This window comes from Galendromus occidentalis, unplaced genomic scaffold (genome assembly GCF_000255335.2).
Source record: "Galendromus occidentalis unplaced genomic scaffold, Mocc_1.1 scf7180000077522, whole genome shotgun sequence".
NCBI classification, from domain to species: domain Eukaryota; kingdom Metazoa; phylum Arthropoda; class Arachnida; order Mesostigmata; family Phytoseiidae; genus Galendromus; species Galendromus occidentalis.
This window is the reverse complement of record NW_003805510.1, coordinates 553540-573251: the sequence shown is the minus strand read 5'-3', so window position 1 is coordinate 573251 and position 19712 is coordinate 553540. Positions and strand designations below refer to the sequence as shown.

The following is a 19712-nucleotide window of genomic DNA, read 5'->3' as shown; positions in this document are numbered from 1 at the left end:
ATTCGGATTTTTGTTGTCATTCCGATTTATTTCATAGGTTGAGATAAACCCTAAAGTTGACGAATATAAGCCCTGGCTCATATTCGGGGAAACACGGCATGTATATCGAGTTGCCATGAGATGCGCCGGTCAAGTGTAGCGGTCGGGAGTATGGTCCAGAAATGACGGACATATAGAGCGGTGAGAAATAGCTGGCAGGAAAATAGAACTCACGTGTACATATCTATTAGCAACATCTACAGAATCACTCCGAAAGAAGTTTTTGCGGCAGCGATAGGATGCCCTTGAATCTTTCCGGAAGGGGTCACCGTATTATTCTTTTTTCCTCCATTCCAGATCTGTATGATTGAATGCACGGTCTGCGTGCTGGCCGTGATAGGGTCCATCGCGTTGGTCCCCCTCCTCCATCGCGGTAAGTCAGGCTCATGCCGATCTGTCACTAATGAGTTTTTGAGTCCATCCAAGCATAACGGACGCAATGCTGATCTAATACAAGGTCCTTTCTTCTAGCCTTCGCCGGGAGTACCCCACCCCCGCCTCCAAATCATGGATCGTCCTAATTCGCGATTCTAGGCTGCTCAGGCGTTCCAATTTCGTCCTCCCATACTCTCCAGCATCGTTGTATTGTAAGAAACGTCATAGATGCGGCCGCGGCAGCTCGCTGTTGAGCCGGGAGCCGTCACTGATTCCTATGCTAATAATCGATCAGGACTTCCTACCGGTCCATTCAGACATCGTCGTCGAAGAGGTACAGGTTTCGCCACAGGGAGCCGTCGCTTCAATCCAGTGGCGTAGCGAGCCGGAGTGCCGCCCGGGGCGGTGATTCGAAATTTTCCGTTTTTTCACCGTGCTCGACGATAATGCCGCCCCCCGCCAGATATTTTTCCCGCGAAAACACTCCGTTTTTTTGGATGCAAAACCTCGAAATGCCGCTCCTAAACGCTCCGTAGGGAGTGCCGCCCGGGGCGGTCCGCCCCCCGCCACCGCCTTACAACGCTACTGCTTCAATCATACCCGAGGAGGAGTATCAACAGCTATAGTAGCGACAACAAGACATCCACATTTTCCTGGGGATAACGCGGGCATTTTCATCGCGAAACCGCTGTCGTCAGCTACTTTCGCAAGCTCAGATTCAGCCGTGGTCAGAAACACCTGATTGTTTATTATCAACCGGTAATTGGGCAAGCACTTGAATCCGCAGCTGCTGCCGCGGCCGCTGAAGCAGCGAGTGCATATATGTAGAATGGACTGAATTAGTTTTGAGATGTTTTTCTTTCACACTGACTCTTTCAAAAACTGTTAACGAAGTTGTCGGACTCGAGCCAGATCCCAAGTACGTGAGAATCAGTCATCTTTCAACTCTCAAAAGTGAACATATGTACATGGAAAATAAATATGTATAACATTACACGCATTATTACACAAGGAGGAATTACGTTCAACGAAGGAACCGTCGATTCCGATCGATGCTCCTTGACGCACATTGGCACTTTGAATAAATTTATCGTTGCCCGCTTCCCCGAAAGCACTAACTCATGTCATGATTGTGACGCTCGAGCCCCCTCCAGCTCAGACACTGAGACTCCCCCTCCCTGTTGGGGGGGTCTTCTATAAGTTGTACGTTGTACCCTAGTCACGCAATTCTCACGTTCCCATGGCGTATCCGTCACGTTTGCGGAGCCTGATGCTTCAAGAATGCAATTTATTTTCAACCCAAGCGAACCTCGATCGTACATAGATATTTCTCGATCTGTCGGGCCCCGGAGAGAAGCTCGTGCCTTAGAGGTCGGGAGCTGCTTCGCTGAAATCGGTCTTCGACGCAAAGCCAACAGACTGTGAGATCATCGACCCAGGTCGCGCCACGGCCACTGGCACTTTTTCCAGAGTCGTTCAAAAAGTGAGCTTTGGCGAAGAATGTATCATGTTCGCATCCCACCATTCTCTGAATCTGGGCTTTCGGGGAGACCCCGTGATCTTCTGGGTCTGCCATCGCAGAATATTAACAGTGTATGCCGCTGAGCTCTTACACATATCGCTTCAGAATGAAAACCGAAACCGTTGTCGACGAGTTTATTCCGAAACCGAGAGTCTGTGTCATTAAATTTCTCATTTTATCCAATTTCTCCAATTCCTTGAACTAAGAGCTGTGAAGGCTTGCCCTCAAAAGCGATCGGGCCTGCATGGTCAGCGCCGGTGACCGAGAACGCCGGTGCCGTATCAATCCGAAAGTCTCGAGAACGAGAAGGAGCTCTCTTACGGCGAAAAGTATCCAGTGCCTCTACCGAGAGAGAGTAATGCAGTGAGGCTTCTGATACGATTCGCCCACGAGAAAAAGTCATTCCACGACGGCGGAATCTCAACTACGCTCAAGTTTTTGAGGAAAGAATACTACATCCTCTCGGCGCGTAGAGCGGTGAGAAGCGTCCTCAGGGACTGCAAGATTTGCATGGAATTCCGAGTCAAGGCAGCTATGGAGCCGGGGCCTCCATTTCCGGACTTTCGGATTGATACGGCAACGGCGTTCTCGGTCACCGGCGTTGACCATGCAGGCCCGATGCAGGATCCGATGAGATCCGGGCGGGATCCGATGAGGACATGTGCGACGCGTCAGGCCGAGTTCCCCATTGGCCGCCCGATCCTCTCTCGGCGACAATTCCAATTTCTTCGACTAAATTCTGTCATTCACCTTCGAGCAGTGAACGATTCGACTGGATTATCAGGCTTACTGAAACAACAGCGACAGTCGTCTCATCGAAGTCTCCTTACCGATCTCAGCCACACAACACACCGAACAAACGGTGCCTTTGAATCGAGGCTGATAGACCGCTCGACAAAGGGGGCACCTCGCTATAGGTTGGTACCTGGAATTCGAAAGAAAGCGTGGGCCTTATAAATTCGAGTAGACCATGACAAACTGCCGTCTGTACGAGTTGCTGATGATCACATACCTACCTGTGTACCACTGTATAGGTAGATGCGCAGATTTGGAAGGGTCAGTGCGCGGCATAAGTTATAGGAAAAGCGTCCCTCGGAGTTTCCTTGCATACCATGAGCATCTCGCGGACCTTGCTCGCAGACTGAGGGTCTGGTTCGAGTTCAAGATAGAGCCGGCCGAATATTGCGGCCGTTTTGAAATTCTTGCATTTGAAAAACAGGAAAACAGCGATTTTCAGGGACAATAACGTGCGTATCGGTAGCACTCCGCAGTGAGTGGTGTAGGGAGCCAGCTCGCACACTCTCCTCAGGTTGTCAGGGGCTTCCTTGAGAATCTTCCTACGCTCCACTTCCATCGATAAGCAGATGATGTTCTCCACACATTCAAGGCGCATATGTCCGGCTGCGGCATGATCGTTTCCGTTCTCGAGAACCATCAGCGGAAGGCTTAATAAAATAGAGCGAAAAGCGTCGATTGCTCCGTGGAAGTCACCGGCAGTTGTGAGCTCGTATGCCTGACGCATCATTCCTCTTAGGTCCGCCAATGTGCAGCCAATAGCTGGCAGAGATTTGTTCTCTTTGTACGATGGCTGACTGAAGGTAAAGCTTGTCGAATGGGAGCTTCCGAGCTCTGTGTGAGCGCCAGGAAACTTGGTCGCAAGCTGCCTCAGGAGCGGGGAGAAGTTCACCATTCCAACCTCCTGGTTGAGCTTTTTCATCGCCATGTCGAAGTTGCCGGCAAGGATGTGCTCGAGGGGCGATTGCGATTCTTCCTGCGTTATCTGAATAATTACTCGGGCAGGAGGAACGAAGAATTCGCTCTCGTCCGCATCCGTCTCGGTGGTGTCCGGAAGCTCCACCTCTTCGACACCGTTGTCCCAGCCCTCAAAAGTGTCACCATCCTCTCCGACCTCGGAATTCACATCGTCCTCATTAGCAAGCTCCTCATCAGTTGTTGCGATAGCGTTCCCTATCCCAGACACTCGGACAGGAGCCTCAGCTTCGACGGGGATACGACAGGGCGTTTCAACCGGTTCTCCTTGCGTAATCTCGGATGGCTCCCGACCCACGATGCGTTTCTTGAAGTCTGTTAGAGTTTTTTTCTTGGAGATCCGGGCGTTTCTCCTTCGTCTCGGGCTCTCCTTCGTTCTGCGACGCGATCTTCGACTCATGGACCTTGCTGTCGTTGACCCCACCGCGTCGCACAGCCTGTTCCTCCCTGTTGGATGCGGGAGCGCGCGATCGAATTTCGAAAGCATTCCCGCCGTCCGCGGATGGATCTCTCAGTTCAAGTGATGCCTGGGGTATTGGCAGTTGGGCGCGGTCCGCGATCTCGGCGACACGCCTTTCTACTGAAGGATCTCGATCGTTATTCTTCGCGATATTCTTCTCCACCGCCTGAATGTGCGCTGCCTGATCATCTGCACCTGTGATAGAGGAACGAATCCATTGTAGCATCAGAATTGCTCTCGAGTGAGTCGGAAACTCGAAAATGCCCCTCTCATTTGTCTTGAAGTACAATAGATCGAAGACGCTGTCTCCAACCCATTGTGAATACCGATATTCGAATGAGGGATCCTCCTGAGCCAAACGATCGGCATCAAGAACTCAGTCTTCAGGTGATATGATAGATATGAGTAACCGTCCGACCCTACTTTTTCGGGCTGAACCACACAGCCAAGGTTTAACTTCCCGGGTACTGTTATTCACATTGCTTCCGAGGACGGATCCATAGAGCAAATGTACCCAGGGGGATCAAGGCCGGGTACCTGCGTTTCCGTAAGGAATATTTATCCGGCAGCAGGGATCGAACGCACACCGCCTCCCGCGCGAGCGGCGTCGTTGCGGCATTTCACGAAGTGAAACGCACGTTTGCACGAGTAGTGACAAACGCGCTAAGCACTCGACCACCCGTCGGTCGACTCCGCATATCCAGTACGACCGAAACTTTGACACAAAAAGATCGCTGGGAGCGCTAATTCGAGGGAACTCCTGAAGTATTGAACCCTAATAGTTTGGCATCTATTGGGCGGTGCCTATGCACCTTCGGCTCCGCATGGCATCTTCCCTACCGTCGCAGCATCAACCGCGTGCTGCGCAGAAGCATTGCGCGCTGTCGACACGTTTGAGTCCTGAATGAGCGGGATCGCAGAGCCTTGAGAGCATCACCGGCTACCTCAGTCAGAACTTCGTGTCCTGGACATCTCAATGGCGATTCCACCTCGCGTGTACGGAGAGGTCAAGCACAAGCATCCACCTGATCTTCCAAGCGTGCTTAATGGCTGTTCGGAAGCTGAGCGTGCCTTATCAAGATCTCTTTCACGAAAAGGTTCAATGGGGGGATTCGGTTGTATCGCTATCTTTGAGTCCACACCGAAACGGGAGCACTTCTGCCAATGTTCGGAATCTTCACCGTATGCCCCGGAATCCAGCCTGCGGGCGTGCCGGAGCTTTGAGATATTTGCGCACGCCAGCATCACCACACTGCTCCGGCTGCCAGGGAAATCCGCGCTCTACGTGCGCTCCTCAATCTTTATTGGAATCAGAAGCCGCGTTCCCGACGTGCATGAGTCCAGAAATGGGAGGGAAGTGCCGATAGAAATCCCTTTGAGCGAGGCTTGCTTTCGGAGTTCCGCCAGACCTATGCGGGTTTCTATCACACATACTTCTCTACCCTAACGATGCAGATACGCGGATCCCAGGCGGGTAGGACCCCACGGTACCACTATTGTCTCATTCAAATTTTTCGTAGGACTCCCCAAGTATTATAGAAGCAGCGATTTCGATGAGAAGGAAATCGATTACAAGAATAGTCGATTTCGATGATCGGAGAACAAAATTACTTTGGACTATTCGTATAGTCAACAGCGGAAAAGATCACAGAGGTCGACGATCGTCGATGAGTTCAAGACAGCCTCCAATCCGCTCGCTGCGACCTCATGCATCGACGGCGCCCTCCGGCATCCAAAAGTGATTATTCATAGCTCACATTGAGCTGGACCGGCTCGACGAAGATTTCACTCCCCTTATCGAAGGCTGAGCGGCCCATCAAGGGCGCCGAAACATTTTTCCACTCGGATGTTGCTCCCTTGTTACACAACTTCAAATCGAAATAACTTTGTCGCAACCTCTACGCAGAGTCAACCCAATCTCCAGGGCCGACACAGGAGGCGGGGGGAAAACTCGTGTCTTGGATCATCATCCGGATCATCCGGCACAGTCGAGAATGGATTCACTTGTGGTCTGATGATAACTGTAGGCCTCTCCGATTCTAGCAAGCCCATGGGGAATCCATTGCCCTTGCTGTTCCTCGCGGCTCCTTCATTGAGAATCGCTTTCTGACTGGCGCGATTCCGTGTTTCTCCCCGTTAGCCCGGGCGATCTCATCCTTATCCCGTTCGAATTCATCGTGATTCCGTGTTTCTCCCCCTTATCCCGGGATATCTCATCGTTATCCCGTGGGAATTCATCGTGATTCCGTGTTTCTCCCCGTTATCCCGGGCGATCTCATCGTTATCCCGTTCGAATTCGTCGTGATTCGTCTTTCTCTCCGTTATCCTGGGCGATCTCATCGTTATCCCGTCTGATCTCGGTGTGATGCTATGTGGAACTTAGTGGCACTATGCCTCCCTTCTCCATTACACCAGGGGATGCTTCGTGATTTCGTGATACCGCGTAATCCCGTGTGATCCGACACGAAAAATTGTGGGAGGGACCGCCCGATCACTGTCAAATATTCAGCAAAGATCATTAGTCCCATCGTGTACCCTCCCCCATGGTGAGCTTCCCTTTTTGTGGAATTTTACGCCGCGTTTTTCTTGTACGCACCTCCCATAGACTCAACATACGTACAATTGTACGCTATCCTCAGCATACGTACAAGCGTACAAAAGTTCGCCGTACAAAGCGTGCAGGCGTACAAACCGAATATTTCATGTCTACTGTTGTATATGTTTTCCGACTGTTAAATTATTCGTTGCCGCTGCCGCTGCTCGGCTGAAAAGTGCTGTTTTTGTTCGTTTTCTTGTTCCGTTTTTGTCGTCGTGAGTTCGAGTTTTTCGCGTTTTGAACGAAGCTTGCGACATTAATCTTTTGAAGTACTATCGTCGTGAATCAGGAGCCCCGAGTCGGTCCTGCCTGCTACAGATACTGTTGGGAACAGTCGCTATCATTGCAGATAGTAGAGGAGAATGATCGTTTGATGTTTCGTCGTCGGGGTCATTCTTGCCACGGACTTATCTTCGAAGAATATCTGCACAGTGGTTTTGTGCTCGAAAATGAGAGTTCGGGAATGCAGAACGAATATACGGTGTGATTTGTAAAATTGTGCGACTCCGGGACAGCGTTCGGAGGAGCGAACAGAATATCGTCGACACCGGAAACAACCTCGCGATCACAACGATCAGCAACATCAATATTCGATGCGCGCTCTAGGACGACGGAGATCGGTGCTCTGAAGCGTTTTGTGAGCTCGGGTTGAGTGAGGCGAGCGAGTTCGAAGAATCGCTCAAATGAACACAAGTCTCGAAGCTCCCAGTGATTCACGATTCACAGCAGCGGCCGCCGCCATTCTTTGACTGAATCACTGCACCACCGATACCGATCTTGAAAAAAACTCTTGAGAGATACGTGTGAGATCATCACGGCAACGAGTTTCTCCATTCGAGTGCGCGAACCTACGGACCGGGTTTCGGAATCAGTGATCTTCGTCGATCAGGAAAGTCTTCCCGCGGATTCCAGAAAATAAACCGGATAATCTACAACAACGGCCCGAGCGTCGAGCTCAAAGTGTCGTGTTCACGAAATTGGCGAGCCCGTGAACAGCCATCGTCACCACCGTCACTTGAACAGTACAATAAGACGCGATTGCCAATCGCGCTGGTTTAGATCGTGGTTCAGTTGTTGCACTTCGGACACCTCGAACTACACTCGCGCGGCGCGGGACGACCTCACCGCACCAGCACGAGCACCACCGCCCCCGACCCGGGCGACAGTAAACGTCGTCAGCAGCTGCCGCAACAGGAGTTGCGAGCAGTCGCGAGCGAGAGCCTTCAGAGGAACGCGGCAACTCGTAACCGGAACGCTGGACTCCTCAACTAATAGCCCGGTAAGATCTCGTTTCAACGATATAATCTCTGGGGGCGGGGCGCGGGATGACGTAGGTAGAGGGATCGGCATCAAATGCTGCGCTCCCAAAAATCAATAATGGCTCGATACGAAAAGGTCTGCTTGGGGTCCTCGTCCGTAGTTTCTCGTAATGGCAGCGCGGCGGCAGAAGAGGACTCGAGGAGAGCCAGATTGATCCTGACGCGTAGGACCTCCGACGGATAGGGTGAGGGCAGAGGCATCGACGAGGTCCGTAGAGATCCCTATCGAGGGAAGGAGCGAGCGCGGGAGGGAGGGAAGCAGGATACAGGGAGGCAGGCAACCGAGGAGGCTCCCGATGGGGAAAAGAAGGAGAGGGTAGCCAGCCAAGGGTGGGCGGATATTCGGCCGCACGGCCAGCCAGCGAGCTGCCTGACGGGTCTCGGGATTGACTGAGTCCGAGTAAAAGCATCGGTCCGTGTGGCGCAAGTAAGCAACCAACGCAAAAGGAGGAGAATGAGGGCGGCTGTGAGGCAGGCATAAGGGGTTAGAGCCAGTGGTTTCGGTTTTTGCGCTGGTTCATTGTACACCGCTGCTGCTGCCGCTGCTGTTGCTGCTACGATCGCCGCCACTGTCGTCGTTGTTGACGTCGCTACTCCCTCCATTCTCCGACAGTTGCACAATTAGCAACTGTAAACGACGATCAGCCGCGACGGAACTCTAAATCGGTTACGGCGACGCTCACCGCGAGCGGGAGCTCATCCGCGCGGAGCGAAGGACAATATTCCCCTGCGTTTGATTGAGCGGAGCTCGCTCCGTCTGTCGCTTCGTCCGTCTGTTGAGCGGTGCCTGTAGACTGCTGTCAGTTTGAACTCGATCGCCGAAATTTCGGTAAGCTGGTGACGTCTCGACGAAGAGTGAACCGCGGCCACGGAATTCTCAATCCGAGTGGCCCCTCTCTGCGCCGTCGCTGCTTCTAGTCCCGTTATTGCTGTTTCTGTTTTTGCTGCTGCTGCTGCCGCCGCCGCCGTCGTTGTCGTCGTAGTGGGCTGAGAGCGAAAATTGAACGAATCACGTCAGATAGCAGAAGCCGTTACCGTCACCAGAGCGAGCGAGCGAGCCTGCACTCTACCCTGAGGGAGCTCTCGACGATTGGCGGATCGTGGCGGCAGCGGAACCGGGAACGACACATAAACAAGAGCCGATCCGACAACGACAGCAACAACAACCCGACGACGTCGTCGACTAGTTCTACCACTTCCGAGCGACGAGTGCTCTCACTGTGCTCGGTGGAACTGTAGTGGAAAATCGTGCCGCCGCCGCTACTGCTGCTATTGTCGCCGCTGCTTGTGCCGACGCATGACTCAGAAGGAATCGTCCATACCCAAAACCTCTCAGTGGTAATCGACGAGCGCCGATAGAGGCGCGCGTTTTCATCGCTCCGAGTTAATAAGTGCACCTCGTCGCGGCTGCCGCCTGGTAAACATGTGGAGTCCTTCTGACGCAGCAGCGCCGAAAGAGTCCTCGGTCAACGGAGCAACTCATATCGACTCCCAGGTAGGAACTCCATCATGAGCTACTCGGCGAGGGAATAGCATTCGCTCCATAGACTGCCAACCTCCGGTCGGTCGAAGCTCGCTCGCTCATCTTTCCGTTCGTCTGCCGGGCCGCTTGGAATTTTCCTGCTCTCCCAAGGTTTCTACTAGAAACGCGAAATCAGCGGAACACGAGCTAGATAGTGGTTGTCATCGTTACGACGATCACGACTATCATTCATTGTCGGTCGGTTGCGTAGAATGGATTCGTAGCCGGCACCAGTGAATGACGTGAATTGTCTCGGATACACGACGAGGGCGATCGTTTTTCGCTGCCGGAGGGCATTCTCGAATGCTTCTGCTGGACCAACACGAGAGGGATCGTTTGTCGATCCGCAGTGAAATCCTTGATGGCCAAGTGCCCGAGGTGTTGATTCTGGCGACGATTAGCAGTCCGTATAATGGTGTATTCCGCCCGATGGAAATAATTTACCGCGAGTTTTCGGTGGCCATTTGAGCTTGTTCGTACTGCAAGCCTGAAGAAAGGCCGCCACTCGACTCTCTTAGCATGTGTCGTTCCGTGTTTTTGCGTTGATAATAATAGTCGATACGACGGCGGTGGCATCGTCGACGACGACGCTCATGATTATAGGCTAATTTTTCCAATGAGCTCCGGGAGAGCGACCGGGGGAGTTGTTCAACACGTGAATAGCGAACGCCAATCCCTCCGTATCCGCTGTTGGAGACAACGAGAGGCGGACGGGAGACTCTTCCGGGAGGGTTTCCAGCTCGTATTCAGGCGATTGTCTGGCTCATCTGACCACGGAAGTCGGTAATCGGAACTTCCAACGACTTATCGGCGGCGTCCATGGGTTCTCGATTTCGATCATCGTCGTCTGGGGTCTCGAGATCAGGAATGATGGAGGCTTCCGCAGAAGTCACGCGGCCAGCCATGAAGACGGTCATCGGATGACGTTCAAGACCGTATAATTCATCGGGCGCAATCATTCTCTAGATTCGATCAATCAGCTGCTATAATTTGAGTACGTTTCCCTTTCAGTATGGACGGTCCCCGTCCCCATACTTCGAGAAGCTGGACTGCGATACGAATTCGGGGAGTTCGATGAGCTCTGCCATAAATTCCCTCTTCAGTTTTACGTCACCCGCTGTCAAGAAGCTGCTAGGATGGAAGCAGGGAGACGAGGAGGAGAAATGGTAAGCATTCGAATCGATCGCATACTCGATACGATTCCGAATCAGAAGAACCTGTCTTGCGCTCAGGGCAATCGAGTCCAGAGCTTATTATGCTCGACGGGATCGTATACCTAATATAGAACTACAATCTGTCGTCATCGAGATAAGCGACCGTAGATCAAGGATACGGCCGAAGCATTGCTTCGCATGCTCTCGTTTTCGTCAAAATCGCGACCATCCTGAATTCCCTCCCAATCTTCGACTCGCTCGTCGAGAATCGGAATGAAAGGGTGATTTTTTCCTGCAGGGCTGAAAAGGCTGTGGACTCGTTGGTCAAGAAGCTCAAAAAACGGAAAGGTGCAATCGAAGACTTGGAAAAAGCCTTGTCTTGTCCGGGTCAGCCTTCAAAATGCGTCACCATACCGAGGTCTTTGGATGGACGTTTGCAAGTTTCGCATCGCAAGGGCTTGCCTCATGTAATCTATTGTCGGGTTTGGAGGTGGCCTGATTTACAGTCTCACCATGAGCTCAAACCGATCGAGCTCTGTCAATTCCCGTTCAGTGCCAAGCAGAAGGATGTCTGCATCAACCCTTATCACTATAGGTTGGTATCGGATTCTGAGAATAAATTGCTGGCTCAAAGCTCTCCCTTCGGCATCTGGTCGCTCCCCACGAGGAGCCGGCAAGGGGATTTCCAACACTTATCGTGTGACGCGCATCGTTTCAGACGGGTTGAATCACCAGTGCTACCACCGGTTCTGGTCCCCCGGTACTCCGAATACCCACCTGGCCACAACGGACCGGTTGGAATGCCGCCCGTGCCGCCCCCGGTTCCCTTCCGGCCCGTGCCAGAACCCACAATGCCACACAATGTAGCATTCACACCTCAAGGATTCATCCAACAATCGCCTCATAACCAGACCATACCCTCGCCTAATACCCTGTCTCCCTCGTCGCTGCCTCCATCTTCACCGCATTCGATGGGGATCGCTGAGACGCCCCCGCCGGCATATTCTCCGAGAGCCCCTTTTTCGGAAACCGACCATCAAAATAACAATAATTCGAACAACAACAATAATAGCAGCAACAGCAGTAGTCTCAATCTCAACACCAACAATAACAGCAGCAGCAGCAGCAACAACAACAGTCAAGACCACAACTCGAACAGTCCGCAGCAGATGGACATTTCCGTACCGAGCCAGCCTGCTCCAGCAGAGATGCATGCCGTCGACTACCAGGAGCCTCAATACTGGTGTACGATAGCCTACTACGAGTTGAACTCGAGGGTGGGTGAAGTTTTCAGAGCCCAAAACCACAATATAGTCATCGACGGCTTCACTGATCCTTCGGAAAATTCGCCTCGTTTCTGTTTGGGTCTGCTGTCAAATGTCAATCGGAACTCAACGGTTGAGAACACTCGCCGGCACATTGGCAAGGGTGTGCGTCTCTACTATGTGGGAGGCGAAGTGTACGCTGAATGTCTCTCAGATTCAGCGATTTTTGTGCAATCGAGAAATTGCAATCATGCTCACGACTTCCATCCGACGACCGTCTGCAAAATTCCGCCGAATTGCTCTCTGAAAATATTCAACAATCATGAATTCGCCCAACTTCTGACTCAGGCCGTAAACCACGGATTCGAAGCGGTCTACGAGCTGACGAAGATGTGCACCATTCGGATGTCATTCGTCAAGGTGAGTTTGGCAGCTTTCTGGTATCACGCTCATTCGCGAGCTTCCTCCTCGCTTCCCTCAACGATGGACTTATTTTCTCCGTTCGGAGCGGAGCACCGGCGTGGTGCTACGTGGGAATGAACCGCCCCCAGCGGGATCGAAGATGATTCTCTCCAATTTTCGAACAGTAGGAAAATTCTCTCGCAATGGGAATGCTCGACTCCTTCGCCTTCACTCGGATACGTCATTACTCCGACACCCAACAGTTTTGAGCTCAATACTCGCTCCACATCATTGAGTGCGTCCGTACCTAACTTCTACATTTCTGCCTGCAGGGATGGGGCGCCGAATATCACCGCCAGGATGTGACGTCGACACCATGCTGGATCGAAATCCACCTTTCGGGACCGCTGCAATGGTTAGATCGTGTACTCACTCAGATGGGTACTCCGCGTGGAGTCATAACATCTGTATCATAGAAGCGATAGCATTGAGTATCAAAAAGGGTACTGTTAAGGGATCTACTCGCGCGCGGACGAACCCAAACCGATCGCACGGTGTATACTATGTAGTATCGAAATCGAAGGTGACCCCTGCATCCGAGTTCTGAGAATACCGCAAGTCTTTGGTGTGCGGATTCGTTTCCTCGACGCCAAACACACATTTATCCATCCGCATAAGCATACAGTCTAAGAGAGACTCTTGTCAGTCCGAGACGGTATTTACGTGAGTTACATGAGCAGAGAGAGGCAAGCTGATGAACAAGAAAACCAAACCGGGAGAAGCCTAGAGCTCTCATCGCGGGAAGAGTCTGTTCCATATTATATACACATGCATGCACATGATCGATGACTTCAAGTCGGGGGCTGCTTGTCGGCTCTGCCAGGACTAGCCTCGACATATGCAGCTATCGCGCTTATGTTTGCCGCTGCTGTCCTGGGAATTCGCGGGAGAAGTTCGTGTACGTCCGTTTCAAATCCGTCGTGTTTTGTCCTGGTCACTGGTTTTCTCGCCCTATTCATGATCTCCACATCCGGCGAACATCAGCAATCTCCTTAAATATCAGTTGGTCCATCGAAGCGCGTGCTCTAGATTTTGGTTCGCCCGCGTCCTCATCGATCAAAACCTTGTAGAAAATATTGCTCTATCGGACAACAGCGGCAATCACCTCGAAGCTATTGTGTTCGGAGGACCCACTAAGCTGCGAGCCCCGCACGGAAATTAGCGCATGACCATTACTATCTCCGAAATCATAATCATGATCAGCAGCACCTGATTAGGCTGGATCCGATGATTTTCGTTGATCGATCGGCGCCGTGAATCCGAGTTCAGTCTCAGGGTCGTCGGAGGTATCCGTTTCCAGTAAGATCCGCTTGCATTGCAACACCAAATCGCGTCACATATCTCCGCTGGATTCCTCGCGATTCTCCCTAGGATTGGGCTTGAGCGCCCAATGGCATTTCTTGATCGTCATGACTCATGACTCTATGATCGGAACCCTCTCTCGTTGGACGGAGGCCTTTCATTCGGAGTCTAAAGGTATAGCAGTCCGGTAGAATATTCGAAGTGCAATGTTCCTAGTTTCATAAATCAACGGCCTCAGGCGCGGAGCAGGCTTCAGCGGCGATTTGAGGCGATTTCATGCCGCCAAACACGATCCTCAGAGATAATGGATCATATTCAAAGTGCAGTTTTATCGGATCAGTTGGATTGATTTAAGTTATACATATTCACTGATACATTCGTTATATTTTATGATATATTTTCCCTTACACGACGCCCTCGATTGGGTGAGTTGGAGAGGAGTGAGAATTTTAGAGAAGAGAGTGGAGTGATTCGTTTCCCATTTTCGATCGATGTTAAGTCATAACCTTACAACACCCCCTCGCTCTCCCCGGGGGTGAATATATCTTGAATGGTAGTCTACGAGCAGGACATTTAGCTCACACGAAAAGGGAGAGTCGAGCTGATCAAACAGACGAACGGAGAATAGAGTGAACGCGCGAATTATGCTCGTTCTAATAGGTTCGAGTTCGTCGGGATGCATTGGCCATTGTTACGCTGATATATGATGATCGTAGCGGTCGATGTCAACCTCGTCGCTCCATGAGATCGGATGACCACTCTGGTATATTCTGTTATTGAGAAGACGGAGACTCTCGTCTAGTTCCTCTCCGATTGATAATTTTGCCCAAAAAGTTGTAGCTCGTTCACGTCTCAAAGCGTTTTAGCTATTACGAAGAGAATCGACTTCTCGATGACTATCCCATTTGTACCTTTGTTCATGTGCCATACAGAACGACTACGACAGATGATTTGTTCTCCTCAATTGAGCTGAACTGCATAAGGACTTCATTTATCTCGGAATGAATTGACAACCAAACCGAACGGATGACCGGATGCCGACCGTCTTCATTGTCGTCTATACGACTATGCGCTGATGCAGGAGGAACCGTTGGCGGAGTATCGATCAAGAATATATTTTGTTCTCATCGAAGGAAACAGAGGTGGATTGTGTCGGCGAATGGTGAGGTACGGATCGAAATTGTGAATCGAGAAGCTCCGGCTACGGAGTGTGTCGGTGGCTGAGCGTTTGGGGCGGATGTTGAAAGCTTTTGGTTGTGGTTACTGAGTCTTGAGAGAACCCTGTGATAGAGTGAACAAAAAACAGAATGAGTCTGGCTCAACATCATATATCTACGCAGAGACCTCATCCACTCGTCAATTTAGCGTCAACGGTTTCCTCTCGTCGCTTGTATCCCGGTCATCTGCAATCAGCCAAGGTGGTAGAGTATTTTGTTACTATTGTCGCCGATCGATCATAAACACACATTATATTAAAAAAACACACGAACACACTGTCGACGTTTATTTCGAGGAAATACAGACCAGCCCCATTAGATGAGTACTCGAGAGGGAGACAATATTGTCTGATAAGGAGATCTTGATGAGTATGGATACTGAAGATAGACAGGAGTCGATTAGAATATAGCAGCCCGGTAATAATAAACATCACGGTGCGGCGGTCCGAAATATTCTGATGCCGGAACCTCACTAGGTACCCGAGCCCGAGCTTGAAGCTGGATCGTGACCAGTCGGTGCAATGGAGGATGCTCTGCTCCTCGCCTAAATGTTAATGTGCTCGCTCGTGAAGAATGCGCCAAGCTGATCGCTCATTCGATGAAGCCTTTGATTCCCAAATCGTCACCGCTGGGCTGTACGAGATGAGATAATAAGCATAGGAGTTGTACGCCAGATCGCCATGCGCAAGTATCCTATTGGGAGAGCGAAAAATCGGTGTCGAAATCGACTAGGTATCGGCTTCTCAGCGAAATCAAAACCTGAAAACGCGCAAGCGCGACTGGAGTGATTCGTGTTGCTACATAGTCTATCGATATATTGCTCTACCAGCTGCACGAGCATCAGTAACATTGTGCCTATGCCTTGTGCCGCCACGCCATTCGGTCGCTTTCTGTTGGAGAAGAAAGTTTAATCAAATACGTCGACGGAGAATCGATGATGATCCACATGAAACTCAACGGTTGCCCAGAAGATGAACATGCGTCACTTATATATACATACATAATATGAATCATGAATAAATATTTGTCAGCCATTACATCATGGTTTATCAAGACCGAGTTTGTCTTCTCCGCAACCCCCATCACATGCGTCCATAGTTGGGAAGACATGCCTGGGCTCTCGGGTCTATCCTGGTTCTGAATTCAATGCAATAGACCCATGTTATCGGGGTAGGCTTTTGAGAATCATACCGCACCATGGACATGCTCGTTTCTTCCATCCGTTTCATCTATAGCCAAGGATGGGGATGGGGTCTTCGGAGTTCGTGCCTCTTCAGCGGACAGTTTTGAAGCAACTTCAGGACTTGACTTGGCGCTCTTCATTTTCTTCGAAGCTAGCAAGTTCGCACCTCTTCGACAGGAATATCTTGATTCGGTCCGCGCACGTGTGCTGTTCCCCTTCGAGATGGGCAACGAAAGACCGGGCCTCAGAAATCAGATTGGGAAGCCGGTCGTATCGCGGAGAGTACACGAAATGAGTAGCCCTTACACTGACTGAGTAATCAATCAGGTTTTTCCCGCAGATATCAGACCTACAATGCAACAAGAACGAGCTGCCGAATTCTCTGTCGTATCAGATCCTCTTGCGCTCGATAGTGGGTGATGTTCGTCTAATCTGATGAACAATCCTCGCCAAAATCGAGAAGTGGAACAGGGGCGGAGTTCGTTTTTCTGGTCGGAGCGAAGAGCCCTCGGCTTCATGTCAATAATTCAGAAGAGCGAGATCTGCGATGAATCCGTGGAAAAAAATCATATGTATTCCGGGGGCTGAGCAGGCGAACTCCTCGTTTGCCTCAGTGCCGAAGCATAATTGGGTTTCGGCGAACGTGGATAAAAATTAGCGAGAATCAATAGAATCAGCTCAAATTATCAATGACGGGGGAGTATCGATTGTTCCTCGAATATTCTCGCCCTGCTTGTGCCTACGTTCATGGCTACCGCTCTGAAGACTCAAACACGAAGCTCGACATAGTAGTGAGTTGTGAACGGAGACAGACGCGTGCACTGTAGAAGGCTCTTTCGCTCGAGGCCGGAGTCTGGACCGCACTGTGCGAAATAAAATGAACCGCACCGCGACTCTCCGAGCACTCGGCGCTCAAGAGCTCGAGATTTTCGAGCTTGATTCCCGTGTAGCATTCACCGGTGTGCTGAGCAGAGATTTGTGATCAACCCCTTCGGGGTTTTGGGAACTATCGACCTGAATCCGCGCCGAAACCTCCATCGTTTGTTGTCTCCGCGACCTGGGCTACGCACCTCATTTCTCGGCGATTCGCCAAAGCTTCACCGCCTGATGAGCGAAAGAAGCATTTCTACACAGATCACCCGAACAGAACTTGGACTTATCTGTGATGGGCGTTATCGATGCCCGCAGCTCCGCTGCGATTTGGTAGAAATCTCGGTCCAGGATCTCGGTATCTACGAATATCGTGGAGAAATAATTTCCGCCCGACTTTCTGATGAGGCTGATTTCCGTCGACGGAAGGAATCGGATGAATATCGATCATTCCACTTGGGTCCGCCAGATCCCGCCTTCGGAGCAAGAGAACGATTCCCGAAAAGAGATCGTGCTCCTCTTTCGTACACATTGCAGTGTGGGTTGATGATGATTGTGGGCCGCGGGAGAGTTTCTCGTCGTCCAGTAGACAGAAAGAGCTTCCCCGATTGCTAGAGGCGGCCGTCCCCCAGCTGAGAAGCAAGCACGTATTCCGGATTGCCGGAACTGGTCAAGAGAGCGGAGCGTGCCGAGTCCGATAAGCTTCTGGAATGAGATGAAAAATGAGGGCAGCGGAGGATGCTTGAGACAGCAATAATTAGAGCAAGCCTCGTGCACGCTGACTTCACTTAATTATTCCCAAATGAGGAGCTCTGCTCGTGCGATCCAATCTGCCGATCTGACAATAACTCTTCTGACGCACTTGGTAAGATGCGACGCAGTTCTTACGTTGTGACGCTACGGCGCATTGAGAGTCGCTCTTCCGACGTCACAGGGTTTTCCCAAGGTCGAAAGAGTGGCTGGCCGCCCGGCCAAGAATCGCACCGAAATCTATTTCGCTCACCTCACCCATTCAAGACTCTCGAAAAAAAAACACAGAGAGGCAGAGAGAATCTTATGTGGAATGCCCCCTTTGCGGAGATTCGGTGATGATGGGATCAGATTAGTCTCACCATGTATATCCTATCTCAAAGCCAATCCGACGGTATACCATGCTCTTTCTAGCCGATATGTTCCCATCGCATCAGAGCGGGGAAGGCCGCAGTGACGCCCGATCGCCTCCAGAGTCCGCATGATTACGTAGTGCTTCCCATCGTCTCCGGAGCAGGGTCTGGATCAACCACAATGACTTTCCCGTGGACCCAATTTCTCCGTGAAGATGTCGGTTGAAACGGTGGCAAGTTCTCTATGGGAGAGCTCCCGATTCCGATCTGAGAATGGATGGTATATAATGTCTTGTAAATACATAAGTGGGTCACAGATCGAGCACCCGACTATCCTCCTGCATGCGGGAACCCCGCACATTTTTTTCTACTGGAGATTATGCGGAGGAGAATAAGGTGAGAAAATCAAAGTCTTCATTGACGAAACGATCGAATTCCGGTAGGGGGGGGCTTCTGATCCTGAGGGTGGTGGTCTCCGTACAGATGGGCGGGCTCTCGAGAATGTTTATCCCGGTCCAGTTTTTTTCATAATTGTGAGCCCCGAGGTTTTTGTTTTTTCCAGTTGCAAGCCCAATAATGTAATTCTATCACGGAAAATTCGGTTTCTGCGTCGGATTTTTCGTCGATGCTGCCTATTCGGATCTTGAATTAATGATTGCTGACGGTATTGATGCTCACGGAATTGTTCTCAACAAAATTAGAGTACGAAATCATCCGAGGCTCTGCGATTATCCGAGCGGATCAGCGCCGAATATTATCTACGCTCGTGAAAATCGTCGAGGGAAGTCGCCTGGTATCTCTGACCAACTTTTGTTCTCCTCGCACCGATCCATTCTCTGCGAAGGGTTTTCCACTCCCGTAGCAAATTCGATGAAGGGGAACTCGACGTGGCTCGAACAAACTCGCCATTACGTTCAGGATTCTCTCATGGGCGTGAAAAAAGGAGAAAATTCTCAAGTTCAGAGGCCTAGCGATCAGGTCCCATCAGCTGATATTCGGAAGAATCTTGCGGCTGATGCACATGTTTTCCACGCTAAAACGTCATCGACGGAACTCCGCGCCGATCCGAGTCATCGGAGCGTCGCATCCACTCCGTATTTCCGGATGGAAACGGAGAAGAGATAATGGTTTTATCAGCGGCGGCCACCAGATACTGATCACTGGTTATCATCACAGCGACTGATGCGTGATTAGAATCTTGGCAAATAAGCCCAGGCGGATGATTGAGCCAGTTCAAGCCAATTTTCAGATCCCGATCGCGAGTAGAAGGTCACGTCGATAGAATGTAGCCGAGCCAGAATGGAGCCGCGCTCAAGACTGTAGCATTGAAGTCGTCGCCACGGCCCGCCTGAATACAGAAGTTTTGGACCACTCGATACAGTGAACGGGTCGGACTCGGCTGGGCGACCGTCTGTTCACAATAATTCGAGATCATAAACAATCGGAAGACTCGGGGCCGTCAAATGAGTTGCACGGAGTTCCAGGAATTGGTATCCTGAGACAAATACAAGCAACGAATGAGCAATCGGTAGATTAATTAAACATAATCAAGT

At 51.0% G+C, this 19712-nt stretch overlaps 1 protein-coding gene across 1 annotated transcript; it reads left to right on the top strand.

Annotated features, from left to right (window-relative positions):
- The first annotated feature begins 10620 nt into the window (after positions 1-10620).
- On the top strand, positions 10621-12900 carry LOC100907251 (mothers against decapentaplegic homolog 9-like). Its single transcript, XM_029112629.1, has 4 exons — positions 10621-10769; positions 11056-11352; positions 11476-12442; positions 12757-12900. Exons 1-4 carry the CDS (start codon positions 10678-10680, stop codon positions 12898-12900), a joined length of 1500 nt encoding a protein of 499 aa, XP_028968462.1. The 5' UTR covers positions 10621-10677.
- Positions 12901-19712: the final 6812 nt, after the last annotated feature.

Excerpts from the sequence above, each read along its gene's own strand:
- LOC100907251 (XM_029112629.1), top strand. The coding sequence starts at position 10,678 with ATGAGCTCTGCCATAAATTCCCTCTTCAGTTTTACGTCACCCGCTGTC. Across the intron at positions 10,770-11,055 it reads GGAGACGAGGAGGAGAAATG|GGCTGAAAAGGCTGTGGACT; the intron begins GTAAGCATTCGA and ends TTTTTCCTGCAG. Across the intron at positions 11,353-11,475 it reads ATCAACCCTTATCACTATAG|ACGGGTTGAATCACCAGTGC; the intron begins GTTGGTATCGGA and ends GCATCGTTTCAG.